The sequence below is a fragment of the Cygnus atratus genome, chromosome Z, assembly GCF_013377495.2.
Source record: "Cygnus atratus isolate AKBS03 ecotype Queensland, Australia chromosome Z, CAtr_DNAZoo_HiC_assembly, whole genome shotgun sequence".
In the NCBI taxonomy this organism is placed as follows: domain Eukaryota; kingdom Metazoa; phylum Chordata; class Aves; order Anseriformes; family Anatidae; genus Cygnus; species Cygnus atratus.
Window position 1 is genome coordinate 80,950,753 of NC_066396.1, and position 21,791 is coordinate 80,972,543.

Below are 21,791 nucleotides of genomic sequence, written 5' to 3' on the forward strand. Positions count from 1 at the left end.
CATTGGAAAGGCCAACAGAGGTGGTTTTACATGTTTTAGATACACAATTTATTTTTAATTATTCCTTTTTTTTTTTTTTTCCTCTATAGGGATGCCCTCTGATTCTTTATTAGCTTATTTGCTTTTATTGCTACTCATTCATTTCACATCTGGAGAAACAGAAGTGAAATTCAGTGGACAAACAGAATTTGTAGTTAATGAAACAAGTACAACCGTTATACGCCTTGTAATCGAGAGAACAGGGAAGCCTGCTAACGTCACAGCGATTGTGTCGGTAAGAAACCATGCCAGTTGTATCGTCACTAAATATTAATGTATTTTTGAAGCTTTGAAAGTTGCTTAAGCTTGTACCAAGACAACAAAAAGGAATGTGATACTTCACTGGGACAGTGCTTCAATTTGAGGGAAGGAATTGTCCCGCTCTGCACTGCACTGGTGCAGCCTCACCATGAGCATTGTGTACAGTTTTGGGTGCTACAAAATACAAAGGACATGAACTATTAGAGAGCATCCAAAGGAGGGCAACAAAGATGGTGAAGGATCTCGAGGGCAAGACGTACGAGGAGTAGCTGAGGTCCCTGGTTTTGTTCAGCCCAGAACAGAGCAGGCCGAGGGGAGGCCTCATGGTGGCCTGCAGCTCCCTCACTAGGGGAGCAGAGAGGCAGGCGCTGAGCTCTGCTCTCTGGGGACAGTGACAGGACCCGAGGGAATGGCATGGAGCTGGGACAGGGGAGGGTCAGGCTGGGTGTTAGGGAAAGGTTCTGCACCCAGAGGTGGTCAGGCACTGGGACAGGCTCCCCAGGGACGTGGTCATGGCACTGAGCCTAATGAAGTTCAACGAGTGTTTGGACAATGCTCTCAAGACACACGGTGTAGTTTTTGGGTGGTCCTATGTAAAGCCAGGAGTTGGACTCGTGGCCCCCTTCCAACTCAGGATATTCCATGATTCTATGGTTTGGATAAGCCAAACCCATTTTCTGTAACTGAGCAAATTCCTTTTGTCAGTGTCAGTGGTGTCAAGAAAACAGTTTAAACGTTTCCTGAAGGAGCCAGCTCAAGCTGCTCAGGAAAAAGTTTGATATCGATGCTAGCTGTGCATTCATAATGAAAATGCATCTACGTAATGACTTCTCCTTTTCAAGATTACTCTAGAACCTGCAGTTTAGAACCTTCTCCAATGGAGCTAGGCTGAAGGAGCTGGGGTTCTTCAGTCTGGAGAAGAGAAGGCCCTGGGGAGACCTCACAGTGGCCTGCCAGTGCCTAAAGGGGACTGCAGGAAAGCTGGGGAGGGACTCTGTGTCAGGGGGTGTAGGGATAGGACAAGGGGGAATGGCTTTAAACCCAAAAAAGGTAGGTTTAGATCAGATATAAGGAGGAAATTTTTCCCTTAGAGGGTGGTGAGGCCCAGGCCCAGGCTGCCCAGAGGAGCTGTGGCTGCCCCATCCCTGGCGGTGCCCAAGGCCAGGCTGGATGGGTCTGGGGGCAGCCTGGGCAGGTGGGAGGTGTCCCTGCCCATGGCAGGGGAGTTGGTTTTAAGGTCCCTTCCAACCCAAACTATTCTGTTATTCTATGATTTTAGGATTTTAATAGCTACTCCACTTTTTGAGTCAGTTCTTTGAGAGGTCAGAGTTACTATTTTAACATCATTGATTTTATCTTTTAGCTGTTAATAACCATGATTTCAATTGTACTCCATTTAAATGATTAAACCCTTTAGAGTGTGTTAAACTATATGTGTATGGAGTAAGACGCTATTGGGTGTGAGTAAGGACAACACAGCAGTGTAGCAGAGATGTACTGCTTATGATTCTTTTCAGTGGGTAGGCAAAATAAACTGTGTATCTACACTGTGATACAGTTTATTCTCCTGTATCTAAATATGAAAAATACATACCTTAAAAATCACAATGAATAGAAATTGATCTGAGAGTTTATTAATGTCTAAGGAGGAAACCTTGAGAAAATGTGATTTTAGTTTGAAAGTAGTGTTATATGTTGGCATAACAAACAGAGTAACTTAGTTTCTGTATTAGACCTGATCTCTTTTAGAAAAAAAATAAAATAAAAATCCATTTTCATAAAAGTCTTTTGGTAGGTCTAGTGTTGGCTCAGATACTTAAAAAATACAGTTACCAAAATGTCCAGTGAGAGGTTACAGACACAAAAACATTGACTATACTTTGTTTTCTCTTCACTGAAATTCTAATTTCATTATTCTCAAAAACAGAATAGCTTTTTTCACAGTGGTCTGTTCAAACTATCAGTGCCTATAAGGGTGGTAGTTTAAGGTGTAGCAGCCATGGGGATGTTTTTGAAATGACTTACTGAATGCATTAGAGAATTTGACAGTTCATCAGGTCACAGTCAAGAAAATCTTGCAAAAACAGGTAAGATGAAGAGGACTATGCCATTTAGTCTCAGCTTCAAACTGTAAAATTAGCCTACAGATTTTGCCAATCTTGACACCACTGGCTCTGTACTCTGTCCTATAAGCACCTTACTTAACATTTGATTTGGTGCAATTTTCTTTTGTTGAATGATGTGAAAGCAGAGCTTTACATTTTAAAATTCAGCTTGCCCAGCTTTGGCAATCTAAACATTAATCTAGGTTAAACTCCTAAGTTCCTTCTAGTCCCTAGAGTGAGAGAGGAAAGCAGAAGACAGTTGCATTTTAAGGTAAGTTTAATTCAGGTGAGTTAATACATGGTGTGCAGCTCTGTGCTCAGAACAATCTTTTAATTAAAAACTGGTCATATGGTACATTAAGCAAAAGATAACCAGTTTTAAGGAAGGACATCATAAGTGGTTCTGAATAAAGTGTTGTTATTTCTGGTTACTTAGCATGGATACAAGGGGCTATTATTTGTACTTTCTGTCTAGAAATAAACTATATAATGGCAGGGTAAACAGTGGGAGGAATCATGTGCATAGAAAAGTGCATGAAATCCATATAATTAGTCCAGAATAATATTAAAGAAGATTGTAGGGGAAGAAGAAGATGTCATTCACTTGTGTATTTATTGTAGCTTTATGGAGAAGATACAGGAGACTTTTTTGACACATATGCAGCTGCATTTATACCTGATACAGAAACAAACCGAACAGTGTATATATCTGTCTGTGATGATGATCTTCCGGAGGCTGATGAGACATTCACATTTTACTTGACATTACCAGTAAGTCTAAGTTTTTCAATTTATCCATTTGCCCAGAAAATGCTATGTAATCTGACAGAAGTTAATGGTATTCTGTAGAACTCTGTGCAGTCATACTTGTGGGTCTGAGTCTTAATAGGTAAGAACTAAAATTTGGAGACTAGCCAGGATGGTTCTTATTGCTCCTTTAAGAAAGTTTTGTTGTTCCTGTGGGTGTTTATGTGACATTGCTGTGCAGTATAGGCATAGTCTGAAACTTCAGCAAACTCTGCATTCAGTTGTGGGTATTTGAAGGTGTTGTGCTAGAGTGCCAAGGAATTAGACTGTGAAGGGTCAGCCTTTCCTGTTTTCCTACACACTGCACCTACAAGAAGGGGTGGAAGTAGCAAAAAAAGCAGGATGATTTCCAGTCCTGCAGAGGGTAAACAAGACTTCCCTTTGAACAACCAAACATTTTTTGAAAACATATTAATAAATCTGTGCATATGGTTCTATCTCATGTGAGTCATTCTATAAGGAGCCTGCGTCCCTTTTTTTTTTTTTTAAGGTAGCAGTTCATGACTAAGCTTGAAATCAGTTCTGTAAAGAAAAATTTTATGCTTTTAATACATTTCAGGAAATGTTGGCAGGGAATGTAGAAGTCTATATTTTCCTTCTTCTTTTGACATGTAAATGTAGTAGCTCATTTTTACAACACTGTAAATAATAAGTTTCCTTTAGCTGATAACTCACTTCACATAATAGCTTCAAAGTTTCAGTTTTATACAAGTGTTAGGAAAAAAAAGAATAATTTTTGAGTTCTTGGCAGAGCTACATGCTTCAAACCTAGTTCCCTATTCCTAGCAGATTGCCAAACTGTAAGTAATCATTCGAAAGGTTTGTTTCATTCACTTTGCTGTTGACCATATAGAATATGCTTCCTAAATGAGGAAGAATTATTTTGGTGCATTCTGTTGCTTTAAACAATTTTTACTGTAATATTTAATAAAAAGACGTACAATTTTCAGAGAATAATATTTAAAACAGTAAAATCAAGATGTTTTTATTTTTGCCTATATTTACCATATTTAATATCTTATTTTGTTTTGTTAATTTTAGAAACCGTCTGCAAAGATAAAGCTTGGCTCACCCAAGTCTGTCACTGTAACAATCTTATCAAATGACAATGCCTTTGGAATAATTTCTTTTAACATGGTATGGCTTTTTATATGGTTTATATGAAAATTTTAGAAAGCATAAAGGTGAAATTTTCAAAGATGCTGGTTAGTTATTCAACTGAATCCCTCAAAAACTGATTCTGAGTTACATCTTTTAAACCATCTCTAGAGGTAATTCATACATATGTATGTAATTCATGCATATATACAGCTTTAATACTAGTGTATGCTTTTAGGTATTGAGAAATAGCCTGAGAGCCTCGCACTTGGATGGATATCAATGTTGCTCATCTTAAAGATAAAACTTACTTAAAGTTGTTCAGTCTCACTGCCCCTCATCTATAAGTCAAGATCTAAATATAGTAGGGAAGAAACTGAGGAATAATACCCTAGGAAAGTTAAAGGTAAAAATGTGATTTGAAAATCTTGAGAATATATACATTTTACCATCAGTAGTGAGCCTTATTATACTTGACTGACAAGCTGAGGGAACATTGTCATAATATATGCATTTTATAACACCCTCTGGGATAAGATGCTGTTGTTACTCTAGCAGATGATATTTGCAATAATACAGAGGTTGTATTAGTAGAACGAGTAGCTATGCCTTATTGACAGCATTCTGGCAATATAATTTTGTATAGGACTTCTCTGAAAAAACATAAGAACATAAGAAAATTTTAGAGCCACAGTACTAAGCCAAGCTGCTTCTGGGATTTGTGGATATCTTCAAAATCTGTTACCTACAATAGCCTAAAAAAGTGACCAGTGACCTAAATGATTGTCCTGAGTACATTTATAGCTAGCTATCTAATAAACGACTTCATGATGGTGAAAACCTATTTTTAATGGGTGTAGGAGCTCCTAAAAATACCAGTGATAATATGTCAGTGCTTTGTGTATGTTGACTATGTTCATTTACATAAACAAACAAACAACAACAACAACAACAAAACCACACAAATTGCATTACGTGATAAATTTTTATCTGAAATCTTTTAAGGTTTTTATTAGCTGAACTAATTGGTTGCTAGGAAATGTATGCCATCAGTGGACTGGTTTGCGGATTGGATTAACTTGTCTGTGGGAGTTTGGTATTTCTATGGTAACAGTTTCTTCATTCTGCTGTGATATTTGATCTGTGTCTGATTGTCTGTTCCTTTTCTTCCTCATTAGTCTGCCTTAATCACAGTGAATGAGCCCAGGGGCAGAAATGAATTTGTGCCGCTCACTCTAATTAGGGAGAGGGGAACCTATGGGACAGTCGTCATAACTTTTGAGGTGAGTTTATCCAAAAGACTTCATACCGTAGTCTGTTGGATTAAACTGAGAGGCTGTAATCATAATTTATTGAAGTGTTTGCAAAAGGGGAAGAAGGACAAAATACCTACATCTACATTAGGTAGATCTGTTTCATAAAAGGGATTCATATTAACTGTCATATAGAAAATACTGTAATTATCTGACTGTTTAATTGACTGTTTAACGTTAAGAGGTGCTAGAGAAAACCGAGTATATTCTGTCATTTAGAAAGGTATGTGAGGCAACATCAGTATGTATTACTAGAAAATAATGCATATTAAGTATGTAAGAAGTGTCTTATCTAAATTTTTTTAATTTTTTTAAAATTATTTATTTTACATACAAATATTCAAGTGAGTCTTTAATGATTATCCCAGCTTTGAACTGTGAGTGCTTAGGATTTGGTGAATTTCTGTATCTATAATCATCTGTATCTTGATCTCTATCTTGAATCCCCTGCAAATAAAGCTTTCAAAATAATTAATCATGTTGAATACTTATCCTGTTATTTACGTATGTGATTTGAATGTGATACAATTACTGCCTTCATTGCTTTCTTTTTCTTATCTAGCTCAGATTCTATTATTTACTTTAAAATTATATATAAAATCTTTCATATAGATATTTCTGTACTAGTTGCCTGGTCCTATAGGGTAAGGCTTTAATCTAGACCTCAAAGCTTTAGTCTAGACCTGTCAAAACCAGAAAAGCTTTGCACTGGATTTTATTAATACTAAATATAGCATGAATAGTTAAAGTACTGAATATGATTCTCTGTGCAATTTTTTGCAAATGTGTTTGTTTTAAGGTACAGTAAATTTTACTATCTGGACAATTACTTAGGTCTATCTCACAGCATTATATATGTATGTTGAAAAATAATTTACAAAATGTTCTAAAACCAAAAAATCCCATATGACCTTTAAGAGGCTTTGTAGTATTTTGAGTTTCACTGTTAAATTTAGTATCTTTAATATCACAAGTCAAGATAGAAGGGACACAAAACCAGTAAGTACTATTACTTTGTCTTGGAAATTATTATGAAATACTATTGATTCAAACTGAATTTGCTTGAATACCCTTTCTGTAATATGAAAGAGTCAGTTATGCATCAGAATATACTAAAGAGTCCCCATAGGCCTATATGGAGGTAGTTTTCTTCTTATTATTCTGGAAATACAAAATTTCTTCGGAGTGGTTGTTCTGACTTACACTGTCTGCCAGAAAAGAGCAGATTTTCACAACTGAACGTTCATGTTTATAAGTTGGAGATGGCTGAACAGATAGTCATTTGTTATGCAAGTCACACTGCATATTGATTATTGTACTTGCACTGGATTTGTATTCCTGCTTTATATACTTCTTATCAGACAAATCAATTCTTTGCAGATACAAGATGGTCCAAACCCAGCTGAAGAAGACCTAAGTCCAGCTAAGGGAAATATTACATTCACACCTGGGAGATCAAAGCTGATTTATAATTTAACAGTGCTTGACGATCAGGTAGGAACAAGCTGACTTCATCTTAGGCTTTAATACGTAGAAGGTTAACTAAAGTTCTGGAAAGACTTAGAGTAATAAGTTACAAAAGGGCTTGGCTTAAATAAGGTTAAAAGCAGTTCTATTTGATGAAGTGATGTTAAATTTTGGCTCTCTGAGCCAAATTTTTCTCTGAGCTTATTTTTACTCTTTCTAAGCTCCCTGTTTAATTCTCATCAGCGAATATTTTTAGTTTATGAGCATATCCTGGCTGAGCAGATATGTTATCTTTGTCACTAAAGAAAGAATATTACACATTGAAGATTCACAGGGAAAAGACAGATTCAAAAATATTTTTTGTCGTTGTTTGTGTTTTTTTTTTTTTAGATATGTTTCAGGGTAGAAATATATTTGAAAAAATCCTTCTAAAAATAGATGAAATTCCTGAAACAAACATGCAATCTTGTGAAAAGCATGAATACTAGGTGATAATTAACATTTTTCTGTTTTCAGATTGGCCAATTAAAAAAAAAACCAACACACACACAGAAAAAAAAAACATGACATAACTCATAGGTTGTGAGGCTTTCTTTTTATCTCATAGTAAACAAAACATTCTTCTAATTTGCAACTTGTGATTTTCCTTTTTTCTTACCCACACTTTTCTTTTGTGTTTTTCTTTTCCTTTATAATGAGCTTAAAAGGGAAAACTGGGACATCAAAATAAGTATATATGATACAAAACAACTTAGTAAGAAATTCATAAGAAAACAATAATGGTGAAAGGTGTCTGTCTCAGAAGTGAGCACAGAACTGTAAAGCAGCTTGTTTCCTTCTTACTCTTAGTTTTAAAAAATGTCCTTCCACATTTCTACTGATACTCTAGTGTTAAGAAGCTGTGCCAACCTGGGGTGCTGAAGTGTAGAAACATCTCTTTCCAATTCAATGTAATATTTCACTGACTTACACACAGAAATAAATTATTAGGGTCTTTTCTCTTGGGAGGATGTGATCTTATTTATTTTTATTCTGAGAAATGCTCTCAAACGTCTGTTTCTGAAAGTTTGATCTGTATTTGGTGTGTCTAGTCAATGTCTTTCCACTCTGTGAAAGTCTTTCACAAGTGTATGTGAAAGATGAATTTTGCACAAAAATCTTTATTGATGCTGATGATGATAGAGTTCACAAGAATCCAGTGTTACTGTCAGAACTTAATTTGAGCTTTTAGGATCTGAGTTAGAGAAACCAATGAAACAAGTATTTTTCTGAATTGTGCAGCCTTACAGAAGGTAGGGGACTGCAGTTCTGATTTCCACAGCTCTGCATTTATGGTACTTTTCCTGTGCACATTTCCTTTTTAAGTATAATGGCAACTTTGTTTAAGAGAAAATTAAAGAGGCAAGGCAGCACTGGAAATCATTTATACTATTATATTCGAAGTTTGACTCATGTATTTATTGGTCAATCATGATGTAATTGAAAGCTCCACAATGCCTTATTTATGTAGGATACTAAGATTTTATCTGCAACTAAAATGGCATGTACGTTCTGACTGTCAAATGCATATTTTTGTAGTGCAAGACAGTATATGAACTAGTGAACTAAAACAAGCGTAAGTTAACATCAATTTTAATAAGATAAAATAGGAAATAGTGGTGTAGGAGGGAGGTGACAGACAGCTTGCAAATCTCACGCTGGAAAAAAAAAACACAACCTGCATCAGTCAATAATATTATGCAAGTTTAAGTGCCACAAGTCAAACAAGGGACAAAATTGGCCTCAGCTGCAAAGACAGCTGCGTGCATACCCTTTTTGCCCTGAAACAGGATCTAAGGGTGGCCAATTAACAAATGTGTAAAAAGAGAAGAAATATTGGACCACAGGGAATTCTGAACTTTTTTTGCTCAGTAAACAGAACTACATGGAAAGGATTCATCAGCCTTATAACAAAGCAATGCCATTAGTAACACATAAGCAATTTTGTTGTGGAATTTATCTCAGAAGCAAATAATACTGTTTTTTTGAGAGTCCACAACAATAATGAGATGTGAGGATCTTATGTAATATTTAAATATTTCCTTCTAATCTCTCTGTATTAATAAAATAATGATATTTTCAAGTTAAACAGACTTAGCCTATCAAGACTGGGGAATAAAATGTAATAATATAAAGTAAAAAATATTAAATTCTGCAATTCAAGGCTTATAAACCCTTCTTTTTTGTCTGCTGCGTCAGTTATTAGAGACTAAAGAGCTAAAACTAAAGTGCAGTTCTAAACAAACCTCATGTAGAAATGCCAAAGTCTAATTAATAGGTAAGCATCAGCAAGCACATTCCCAGAGCTGTGACTGAAGCTCTGCTGGGAATGTGAGTCTGTCTGAAAGTAGGAACTGTTCTTTTTCCTGTTGAATAGGAACAAAAGGGCCAAGGTAGGTTGTGTTCATATGTTGTTCCTCTGTTCTTTCAGGCATGCATAGATGTAAAATGGTGTTAACATCAGCAAATAAAGATGTCAGGCTAAATAACTGGCAGGAACACTTGTGTCCAAGCAGAGCAACTTCCACAAGTTGAGTTTGGATCTCCTCACACTCTCTAGTTGGAAAGATAGAGCTTCATCTGATTCTTGCCTAGTTTTTGTTTGCTTTTTTTTTTTTTTTTTGTCTTTTCCTGCTTTTTTGTATTTCCATAGCATAGAAGTATGTCTTAGAAAATGGAAACATTCAATTTTGAGAAGGGATTTTCAAAGTTGCAAGCAAGTTTCTTTTTGCCTGTTTATTTTAATATGAAAAGGGTTGTAATGTTTATATTATTTCCCTTTTTTGCTAAATATATATAACATATTTCTAGGTAAGTGTTCTGCATATATTTGAAATGAGACTTACACCCTGTTGCTACTATTATTTTTCCAGATACCTGAAAATGATGAGTTGTTTGTTGTTCATCTCAGGAGTGTGGAGGGAGGGGCTGAAATCAACACCACAAGGAATTCTGTTCAGATTAATATTAAGAAAAATGACAGCCCTGTGCGATTTGCTCAGAGCACTTACATGGTGCCTGAGGAAGTCGAAGTGCTCACAATTCAAGTGATTCGTGGTAAGGATGACAGTGGAAAATTAATTGGACCTGATGAATGCGAAGTCTCTGTCAGTTACACCATCATAACTGGGAATTCAACAGCACATGCACAGCTCAATTTAGACTTCCTAGATCTTCAGCCAAATACAACTATTGTCTTCACACCTCTAGTTCATGAAGTATATATGAAATTCAAGATCCTTGATGATGCCATACCAGAAATTGCTGAGACCTTCCAAATTATGCTCCTTAAGGACACGTTACAGGGAGATGCTGTTTTGGTTAATCCATCTGTTGTTCACATCACCATCCAACCAAATGATAAACCCTATGGAGTGCTTTCAATCAACAGTATCCTGTTTACTCAAACTGTTATAATTGATGAAGACCAAATTTCAAGGTACTACAGATCTTCAAACAGTATCTCGTCATGTTAAGGGATTTGTTTGGCACTGTAAAGCATCCTTAGGATTTCACTGACAGTAATTATAAAATCACTACTGAAAAATTAATATAGAAATCACCTACTGTGTAATTATTATAAACTATATAGAATTTTCAAGGGAGAAAATGTCTAATTATGCAGAAGTATTTTAATATTTATGAACTATATATAAGAACTGTAAATATTTAATGACATTATCAAAATACTGAAAAACCCTTAATCTAAAAGATGGATCAGTGAAGTTGTGATGCTGCCACACACCCATTCATACAAGTGGAAAATATATTTCAGGCTTCCTTTCCCAGTAAATCTTTGTCTATACTGTATTTAAAGTCAGTCTCTGGTTAAAAAATGGTGGTGAGTGTCTCCTGTGAAGTACTGAATACCCATAGACTTCCAAATAAGTTAAATACATGTAATTTTACAGATAAATTAAAAACAAATCTCCACACAAATCTTTACAAGCACGACTAATATCTATACAATATTGCCAGTTTCAGTAAAAATGTCCACTGCTAGCTAGTGATGGTGGTTCATCCCCAGAGAAAGAGGTAATGTATCAACCTCTGATTTTATGAACAATTTCTAGTATGTAGAGCCCAGTACTTCAATATTCACTTTTTTTTTTTTTTTCTTTCTTGTACTCAGATACAGGAAACATGACATTTCCATAATCACAAATATTGATAAATTATATTTCAGTGCATAGGCAAATAGTTGAGTCACTTTATTTTAAATAAAATCATTATTTAAACACTCATGCCTGACAATTATATTTTGATATAGTCCATAAAACAGTGTAGAAATTTAGTTGAGAAAAAGTTCTCTGAAATTTAACATCTTTCCTGAGAAAAAATATAAACATGCCAAGTTTCCTCTTCTCAGTATCTTTCTTACTGTAAACAAAATAAATTTTAACTAATGTCTTTAGATATATTACTCATGTCTTTAGGTATATTATCTCATGAATAAGCAACCTGAGAAAAGTCTACTTCTGTGGTATGATTTCACAAATTTTAAGTCCTGACTCAAATGTCAGTAGCAGCAGTTAATATTGATTCCACTGAAGTCAGTAAAAATCTTCCAGGGAACAGATAACTAAGTAAACCGGTATTAATTATAATTGCATGTTACAGATTTTTATTTTCGTTCAAAACCATAGGTTTGAAGGGATCACAATCGTAAGAAATGGTGGAACACATGGAAATGTTTCTGTGACCTGGGTCATAACTCGAAATAGCAGTGATCTGTCACCTGTGACTGCAGACCTTGTTCCAGAGACCGGGGAGATACATTTTGATCAAGGACAGATGCTGGTCACGCTTTCACTGACCATTATTGACGATAACATACCAGAAGAAGCAGAGCCCTATGTTCTGAAGCTCTTAGCTCATACAATACAGGGAGGCGCAGAAGTCAGCGAACCATCTGAGGTAAGTTTGATTTCAGAACTTGTTTTGAGGAGGTGATAGATAATAATTAGGGATTAGGATTAGGATCCACCAGTTTTGGTGGATTGGCTAAACTGAAGTAGTTGTGCTTGAGTTTAAGTGAAGCAAGCTGATGTATTTTCAGTATAAAGAGCCACATCCAAAGTCTTTGGCTTAACATATTATATAAGGCCAGACCTATTTAATGCAGTAGCATTTAGCTTAGAATATTTCCATCATAGATATCATTGCATAAATGCTATCTTGATTGGTTGCTTGCTAAGAGAAGGTTGAGCATTTATTTTCACTTGCTTATTTGCTGTAGATACTGGAATGTTTTACACAGAGTAACAGCTTCAAGAGGATGGCTTAGTGATTAAGACTAACCTCTGAACTTTTAAATAAGGGGTAATTAGCATTACTGACAATTCTGTGACTTAGGTCCATACTTTGCTTTTTGAACATATGATTGGAATGAATTTGGTGAATTAAATGATTTTTTTTTCACAGTCTGAAATATATTCAAATTTGCTGCTGAACCAAAAATCAGTTTTTCAAAGCTCATTCTGACATAGATGAGGCATAGCAGGAAAGTTGCTGCTATCAGTGCTGTGCTGCTTGTGCACAAACAATATTTTGGGGATGTCAATCTGATTTCTTTCTTGAGTGCCAGTTCACTAACGATAAAAATGTATGATGACAGTCAGGACATACTTTCATGAAAACGTGAAAACTGTGGTGTATATTAACTGTAGCATTGAGTAAGTGATGCTGTTTTCTGTTTTGCAGCTTTTGTTTTACATTCAGGACAGTGATGATGTTTATGGCGTAATAAAGTTTTATCCTTTGGAGAATCAGAAGATTGAAAGTAATCCAACGGGACGCTTTTTATCCTTGAGCTTTGTAAGGGAGAAAGGAACAGTTGGAAATGTGCAGTTGATTTATACTGCACTGTATATTCCAGCTGGAGCTCTGGATCCTGAGAGAGCAAAAGATGGCATTCTAAATATGTCTAGAAACAGCATCCTCCTGTTTCCAGAAGGAAAAACACATCATACTTTGAGTATACCAATAAGAAAAGATGCATTTCTTCAAAATGCTGCTCATTTCCTCATACAGGTATCTCAGCTTTTTTTTTTTTTTAGCTTATTTAATGTGAAGAATATGATTCAATAATTGTTCCTTCCCCTTGACTGTAATTTAAATGACCATTCCTGTAAAAAAAAAAAAAGTGCTTAGCTCTGAAGCAAAGATTTTCTTATTTAAAAAGACAGCTTTCATAACTATGCTATAAAGTTTTCTATTCCTAATCATTAGTAATTACACAAATTTTAAAAATAAAGAGGATTCAGGTACTAATCATGGAATTTATCAAAATGAGATCAGTGTTGTCTGTTGCTTGCCCCTTGAAGCATGTTTCTGCTTGGACTGTGAAAAAAATAAGGTTCTTAAAATTAAATTACTGAAGCAGGAAAAATTTCAGAAATGACATGCAAGTAAATGTAGCTTGGGCTTGCTTGATACAGGTCCTTCTCCAGCAGGTTATCCCCCAGCCTGTACTGATACTTGCGGTTGTTCCTTCCCAAGTGCAGGACTCTACACTTGCTCTTGTTAAACCTCATCTGGTTTCTTCCTTCCTACCTCTCCAGCTCGTCCAGGTCCCTTCCAACCCCTACAATTCTGTGATACTGTGATCTTTGCTCTTCCAGCTGAACTATTCTACATCATAAATTAAAAAGGGTCAAATGTATATTATATTGCATTTATATATAAATTTGTTAGTAGTACTTACTTTTTTTTTCTAGCTTTCCCTGTATAGTTTTCTTCACTTTTTTCTTTTTTTTTCTATCTCAATTTGTAAAAGATAACTTTTATCATTGTTGAAGGTGTTGATGTTATATCCATGAATTTCAAATTTGCCAGGTTTTGTATTTTCCTTATAGTCTACCAAAGATGTTGTAATCACTTCTAAGACCTTTGAAAGATTTCCTACCTCCACATCCTTCTCCCTACATTCTCTTACAGGAAGAATAAAAAGTTATGCCGGAATTATATTGTTTATCTAATATGCAATTTTATTTATTTATTTATTTATGGCATTCACAGTTAGATTAGGAATTGCTTTCTGAAATACTAGAACACGTTAGTATGTTTTATGACTGCAAGAGGTTTGAGAGATCCACAGAATTCTTAAATGTCTAATTCCATGTATTCAATGTCCTTCTTTTTTTTTTTTTTTTTCTCCTTTGACTATGGTCAAGACACACATCTGATAAATATTTCAGAATGTTGAGTCATTCCAAGCACTTTGCCTGGATTTTCAAACTGTAGATTCCAATGTGTTTTTTTTTTTCTGTATTTTCTCCATGAACCATAAATAAAATCTTCTTTGTTTGAACAAATTAAATCAGAGGAGCTTTCCAGCTCAAACAATTAATTTAGAAACTCACATAGAAGGAAAACACCACTATTTATCACTGTGACAATCCTTCTGCATCGTGAATAAATGATAATCTCAGTGAACATGTTTAGAATGAGTTCTACTTAGGCACAATAAAGAATCGACTCAGGAATCAGCAGAGAAGCAAATGAAACTGTAGGATGAATAAAGGTACAGGAGATAATGTTAATGTGAGATATATTCCTTAGTGACACCTTCAATTAAATAACATGCTGTAATCAGAGATGCAGTTTTTGGTATAGCTAGGAAGATTAACTCTGAAAATTAAGCTCATAAACCACTAATTGTTATTGTTCAAATAACTACATATTGTTTTCTCCTTGAACTGGTTTCCTTTAAAAGGTGCTAAAGAAAACACTGCAGAAAGAATAAAATCTCTGTTCTTTATTGATTATTACTTTATCCCAAAGGTACCATACAGGATCCAAAGCATACACTTTAAATAGAGCAAATTGTTTTGGCTGCGTAGTATTTCAGAAAGTTTACTGAGCTAATAACCATACAATGGTGCACTTTCATCCTGTTAATTGCAGAATTGGGGCCTATGCTAGGAGAAAGCTCAGAAAAGAGGAGAAACAAACATCTGTTCTTCAGACTCTTGATAACAAGTTGAAATGGTTGAGAATCAGTTACTTAATACAGTATTTGTAAAACATTTCCATCTATCTTCAGATAAATGTTCATGCATATTTCTGGGTGTTACTCAAGCAGTTGTGGAACAAAATATGATACAGCCCACATATTTATACAGTTTGGTTTCAAGAACTGTAAGACTTTAAAAATCATCTTTTGAAATGGTGAACCATGATTACTATATGAATTTAAGAAAGGCCACTATTTTTTCCCCCCAAAATAAAGCTTTACTGTATGATAACACCTGATAATTCCAAGAAAAAATGTCAGTGGGAGTTTATGCCCCAGTGAAATGTTCACAGAAATATATGCAAATCTGTTATGGAAACATTTATTGTAATGATGCATGTAGACAGAATCACATGGAATAAATAATATTTGAAGGAAATAATTAAACAGGCAAGTTCTGCTTTCCTTGGTATGTCACTACTGGTGCTAGGCTTAGTGAGTGATGCTTCCCTTTTAAAGAAAAGGATAAAAAAAATCTATTTCCTCTTAGTATGTATAATCTATCAGAAATGCAGTGACAAGTAAAATACAGTTTTGAAATACTGTACTGAATTTAAATTCTTAATGCAGCTCTGGTAGTTCTTAGATAGAGAATTCCTTAAAATTTTGTGGAGAGGAAAGAAAAGTGGATTATTCTTTGGCTGTTTGATCAAGGGCTGTAAATTATTATGACTTCAATGATTTCCCTAGATTTTTATCAACACAAGACACAAAAAATGATGTTAGACAATTGCCTATGCTGGTCATCAATGACTGTTGTTAATAGCTCTAGTAATGAATCAGCTGATCTGGAACAGAGTCTCTCTCTCTGGCTTGATCTGTGTTTAATTACTTACACTAACATGATTTGTCCGGGAGGTGTACCATTCTGCTGACAGCTCAACAATATCCACTTAATTTCTTTGACATGTCTACTTACAAATTTTTATAACAGCAGTGCTATCAGTAGGAAGAATTTGCTCTGGAGATGTATACTTCCTGCATATGAAAATTACTCTGAAATGTCAGAACTGTTCTGACTTGGTGCTGAGGCTTTTTATTTCTCAGTTTTCTCTTACTTTTTCCTACAGCTGGAAGGAGTTGAACTGGTGAATAGAATTCCTCTAGTCCCATCTGTGAGTCCTAGATTAGGCGAAATTCGAAATATTTCTCTGAGGATTACTCCAGATATTGCAAATGGAGAAATAGGCTTTATTAGCAATCTACCGATTATTCTTTCTGAACCAGAAGATTCCCCTGCTACACTGGTAAGTAAGCCTTTTTATATTGTCTTTTGCTATGGAAAACTTATTTGGAGAAAGTGGAGTTTGCTGTGTTCAGTGTAGCATTTGACAATTAATGTGAGGAACAGCCTTCCTCTAGGTTCTGCCTTATCCTAAATATTCTCTTCTTTAAAAAAAAAAAAAAAATAATGCTCTGAAATAATCTGTTACTAATTTACAGAGAAGTGAGATTGGTCTTTGCTTTCTGTGTAAGTATCTAAAACCAGTTAGCCCTTGATGCTCACACAGAGCAAAAGATACTGCAGTTAGTCTCTCTCACCAATTGCAAACATAGTCATGTAAAGTAGGACTGACACAAATCCTGAATAAGATAGATCATTTCCCATTCTCAAATTAGAACTGGCCAAACTTTTTTTTAATTATTATTATTTATTCAAATAGTAATTTGCAAGGGAGTAATTGGTTTTGCATCTACTTTTGCAAGTCACAACAAATTAATGTGTTTCATAGGTTTCCATTGCGTTGCATCGAGATGGGACTGATGGTCAAGCAACTGTGTTCTGGAGTTTGAAACCCTCTGGTCCCAATCAAAAGGCAGTAACACACGATGATATAAGTCCTTTTAACGGCTCCGTGGTTTTCTTATCTGGACAAAGTGATACTACAATTAACATCACCATCAAAGCTGATGATGTACCTGAAATGAATGAAACTGTGTTATTAACTTTGGACAGGTATTGTACCCTATTTTCTATTCATATGTATCAGCCGCAGTACTCAATTTATGTATAACAGATTAGCACAGTGTTAATTACACGGTATTGCTTGCATTGTGTTGATATGTGTCTGAAGAAATACTGGGCCCTTGATTCAGACTGTGTATGGGTTCTTTGACTGGAGATCAATGTAAGAAACCATTCTGCATTTATTATCTAATGACTTAATTGTTTATATTTTCATGAAAATTCTGTATGCTATTTAGAAAGTTCTTTCAGTTTTGATCTTTTTTTATAGCTCTTGGTTTTAACACTTTCTTTTTTTTCCAGAAAAATAATATTTAGTGAGATAATGGGAAAAACTAAAGTGAGAACTAAAAAGCAATGCAGAACTTTTTCTGTCAGAAAAACGTTTATAACTTGGGTGTCACTGTAGAATTAGACTAGCAGTTTATTTGTTTGATCTGCATGTTCAATATTCCTTGATAATTAGATACTTCTCTCAGCTCCTAGCCCCCAGAATATCCCAGTGTGACTATTATTGCAGTCTTCTGCCAATGAGAATGCAGTGGGGTTTCTGAAGCACAGTTTTCTGGTCTCCCTTCTTATCTAGTTGAGGATTTTAGGATAACAGGCTGTAAGGGCCCTCAGGTGATACTATTATCTGCATGTGAACACTGTTCAGAAAACTTCAATTAGTTTATAATCAGGAGTCTTTTCCCTCTTTGAGTTACTAACAAGAGTGTCTTGGCTATATCGTCTGTCCTGCTTCCCACAGCTCAGTTATATAAGTAAATACAGAAATAAGGGATAAAATTAGGGATAAAATTAGATAAGGATAGATAAAATTAGATAATAAAAATTAGATAAGGATTAGGGATAAAATTAGGGATAAAATTAGAAAGGTCGAAGCTCATCTGGAGCTCAATCTGGCTACTGCCATTAAAGATAAAAAAAGTTTTTACAAATACATCAACACAAAAAGGAGGACTAAGGAGAATCTCCATCCTTTACTGGATGCGGGGGGAAACTTAGTTACAAAAGATGAGGAAAAGGCTGAGGTACTCAATGCCTTCTTTGCCTCAGTCTTTAGCGGCAAGACCGGTTGTTCTCTGGATACCCAGTACCCTGAGCTGGTGGAAGGGGATGGGGAGCAGGATGTGGCCCTCACTATCCACGAGGAAATGGTTGGCGACCTGCTACAGCACTTGGATGTACGCAAGTCGATGGGGCCGGATGGGATCCACCCGAGGGTACTGAGCGAACTGACGGAGGAGCTGGCCAAGCCGCTTTCCATCATTTATTGGCAGTCCTGGCTATCAGGGGAGGTCCCAGTCGACTGGTGGCTAGCAAATGTGACGCCCATCTACAAGAAGGGCCGGAGGGTAGACCCAGGGAACTATAGGCCTGTTAGTTTGACCTCAGTGCCAGGAGAGCTTATGGAGCAGATTATCTTGAATGTTGTCACGCGGCACTTGAAGGGCAACCAGGCGATCAGGCCCAGTCAGCATGGGTTTATGAAAGGCAGGTCCTGCTTGACGAACCTGATCTCCTTCTATGACCAAGTGATGCGCCTGGTGGATGAGGGGAAGGCTGTGGATGTGGTCTACCTTGACTTCAGTAAGGCTTTTGACACCGTTTCCCACAACATTCTCCTCGAGAAACTGGCTGCTCGTGGCTTGGACTGGCATACGCTTCGTTGGGTTAAAAACTGGCTGGATGGCCGGGCCCAAAGAGTTGTGATGAATGGAGTCAAATCCAGTTGGAGGCCGGTTACTAGTGGAGTCCCCCAGGGCTCAGTGCTGGGGCTGGTCCTCTTTAATATCTTTATCGATGACCTGGACGAGGGGATCGAGTGCACCCTCAGTAAGTTTGCAGATGACACCAAGTTAGGTGTGTGTGTCGATCTGCTTGAGGGAAGGAAGGCTCTGCAGGAGGATCTGGATAAGCTGGACCAATGGGCTGAGGTCAACTGTATGAAGTTCAACAAGGCCAAGTGCCGGGTCCTGCACCTGGGGCGCAACAACCCCAAGCAGCGCTACAGGCTGGGAGATGAGTGGTTGGAAAGCTGCCTGGCCGAGAAGGACCTGGGAATACTGGTTGACAGGCAGCTGAATATGAGCCAGCAGTGTGCTCAGGTGGCCAAGAAGGCCAACAGCATCCTGGCTTGTATAAGAAGCAGAGTGGCCAGCAGGTCTAGGGAAGTGATTGTGCCCCTGTACTCGGCTCTGGTGAGGCCGCACCTCGAGTGCTGTGTTCAGTTTTGGGCCCCTCGCTACAAGAAGGACATGGAGGTGCTCGAGAGAGTCCAGAGAAGGGCAACGAGGCTGGTGAGGGGACTGGAGAACAAGTCTTACGAGGAGCGGTTGAGGGAGCTGGGGTTGTTCAGCCTGGAGAAGAGGAGGCTCAGGGGAGACCTCATCGCTCTCTATAGGTACCTTAAAGGAGGCTGTAGAGAGGTGGGGGTTGGTCTATTCTCCCACGTGCCTGGTGACAGGATGAGGGGGAATGGGCTAAAGTTGTGCCAGGGGAGGTTTAGTTTGGATATTAGGAAGAACTTCTTTACTGAAAGGGTTGTTAGGCATTGGAATGGACTGCCCAGGGAGGTGGTCGAGTCACCATCCCTGGAGGTCTTTAAAAGACGTTTAGATGTAGTCCTTAGTGATATGGTTTAGTGGAGGTCTTGTTAGTGTTAGGACAGAGGTTGGACTAGATGATTTGGAGGTCTCTTCCAACCTAGACGATTCTGTGATTCTGTGATTCTGTGATTCTGAAATACCACCACACGTGCTCTTGTATTACCTCCTATTTGTCTAAGGTACATTTTCCACTTTTACTGAAAACATACTACAGCGGTCTGCCAGCACCAACTTCCACACTGAACATCTACTACTTACATAGTCCTTACCTTATGCAGAAGAAGTATTTTTATTCTGTACAGGAAGCGTAGGCTAGCTCTTATATATCCACAACAGATATCCACAGTGATTCCACATTAGCAAACAATAGGCAAGAAGCTCCTCAAGCTGTTGTTGATCACTAGAAGATCCCATTTCAGAAAACATGGTTTTTGAACATCTTTATGGCACACAGGGAAGATGTTACTCCTTTGCGGGATTGGCTTGCTTGATTAAAAGGTGGCTGGTTAGTGCATGTAGCTCAGAACGAGTTATTTTATTCTACCTTGGCTACTCATTACATTAAAAAGGCAATCCTTTTCAAAACAAAAACAAACAGAGACTACTGCAAGCAGTTCTCTGCTTTCTTTCTGTGGGAGAAACTGGTTTGTCTCAAGGAATTTTTTTAGAGTCTCTGGCACAAAGGGGGAAACTAGGATTAGAAATGATGGTTCAAGTTTTGAGTGTAAGGTGGCCAAGAATGCAGAGTGGTATTGAGGTAAACAAGTAAGTAGATAGAAGTAAGCAGCATGAAAGGGTAACTTTTTTGATTCACATGTGTGAAAGTACAGTTTTCTGCCATTTATCCTGAGTTACAACTGTAAGCTGTACCTTGAAAATGGTGGCTGCAACAGGGATTGAACTGGCAGCTGAACAAATACAACCAGTGTTCTGCTTTTGCTGTGTATGGTGCAAGCCGTAGGCTCTGTTGATCATGAAGTGGATGGTGAAAAGTGTGCCAACAGTAAGCAGCTTTCCCACACTTGGCAGAGTCAGAGAGTGAACCGAGGAACAGGTGGTCTGTCCTGGAAAAAGAAGTAAACAAGGAAGAGATAGAATCTGAATTTTTCTCTAGACCTGGGTAGCATCCCTCACTTCAACTAATTAGCAGAAGCCAAGAATGAAATGACTGCAGAGATCATCCTTTCAGTACTAGACATGACTCTTCAAATTAGGGTTAAAGGATACTGGCAGGGTTACATGTAAGCCCATGCTGTTGCTTTTGGCCTGGTTGGTATTTTGCGGACAAAAAGAAGATTTCAGTTTCCAAGGCTGGCAGCCAGCACCTCACAGCAATAGTGAATGAGCATGAAAACAAAGATGCACTGTGCTGTAGATGTGCTTGTACTGTTCCATAAATTGTAGCATAAGTCAGCGGGAAAAGAAAGCATGTAAGAACTTTAATGAAACTATAGACATAGACATATGTTCATAAGCATTCAGTTTATTGCAATTATTAATAGCATGGGTAAAATAATCAAAATAATTAGTTCTAACAAGGATGTATTATTTACGGCTTAGTGGTATTGTCAAGGCAGTTCAATTTTAAATAAGCTTTAAATGCATCCATAACTATATTTTTTCCAAGCCATTAAAAACAATATTATCCTTTCCTGCTTTATGGTCTCTATACTTAGACCATACATATTAAAACTAGCTCTGAATTTTGTCCACAAACTGGAGGAAAATGTATAACATGAAAAATATGATTCCAAAGAACACAGATGAGTAATGATGAGTAATAAAGGAGCAAGAAAATCTTGTATCTGCTGAAGCTTCTTTATATTTTCTTTTTTTTAGGAGCAGCTTCAGGTTGAATGCCTGCCCTATCTGAATAGGCCTGAATTGAGACCAAGCATAAATAAAACCAGATGTCTGTAGTGAAATCTATGTGAGAAAGGAAAGACCTTGGTCTTCTTGATGAATGTAGGTGGAACAGGCCATGGAAATTGTGTGTGTGCTTTGTGAGAGCATATATGCATACTAGGGCTGTTCATTTTACCTGGTAAGCACAAACAGAAATCAGTT

At 36.9% G+C, this 21,791-nt stretch overlaps 1 protein-coding gene across 1 annotated transcript in view; it reads left to right on the forward strand.

Annotated features, from left to right (window-relative positions):
• The window catches only part of ADGRV1 (adhesion G protein-coupled receptor V1), a 293,879-nt gene that overhangs the window by 11,481 nt on the left and 260,607 nt on the right, over positions 1 to 21,791 (forward strand). Inside the window, 10 exon segments of the mRNA XM_050716548.1 lie at positions 90 to 274; positions 3,027 to 3,176; positions 4,254 to 4,349; positions 5,489 to 5,593; positions 7,004 to 7,117; positions 10,003 to 10,568; positions 11,776 to 12,046; positions 12,833 to 13,162; positions 16,217 to 16,393; positions 16,880 to 17,103. Of these exon segments, the coding sequence (XP_050572505.1) occupies positions 90 to 274; positions 3,027 to 3,176; positions 4,254 to 4,349; positions 5,489 to 5,593; positions 7,004 to 7,117; positions 10,003 to 10,568; positions 11,776 to 12,046; positions 12,833 to 13,162; positions 16,217 to 16,393; positions 16,880 to 17,103 (2,218 nt within the window).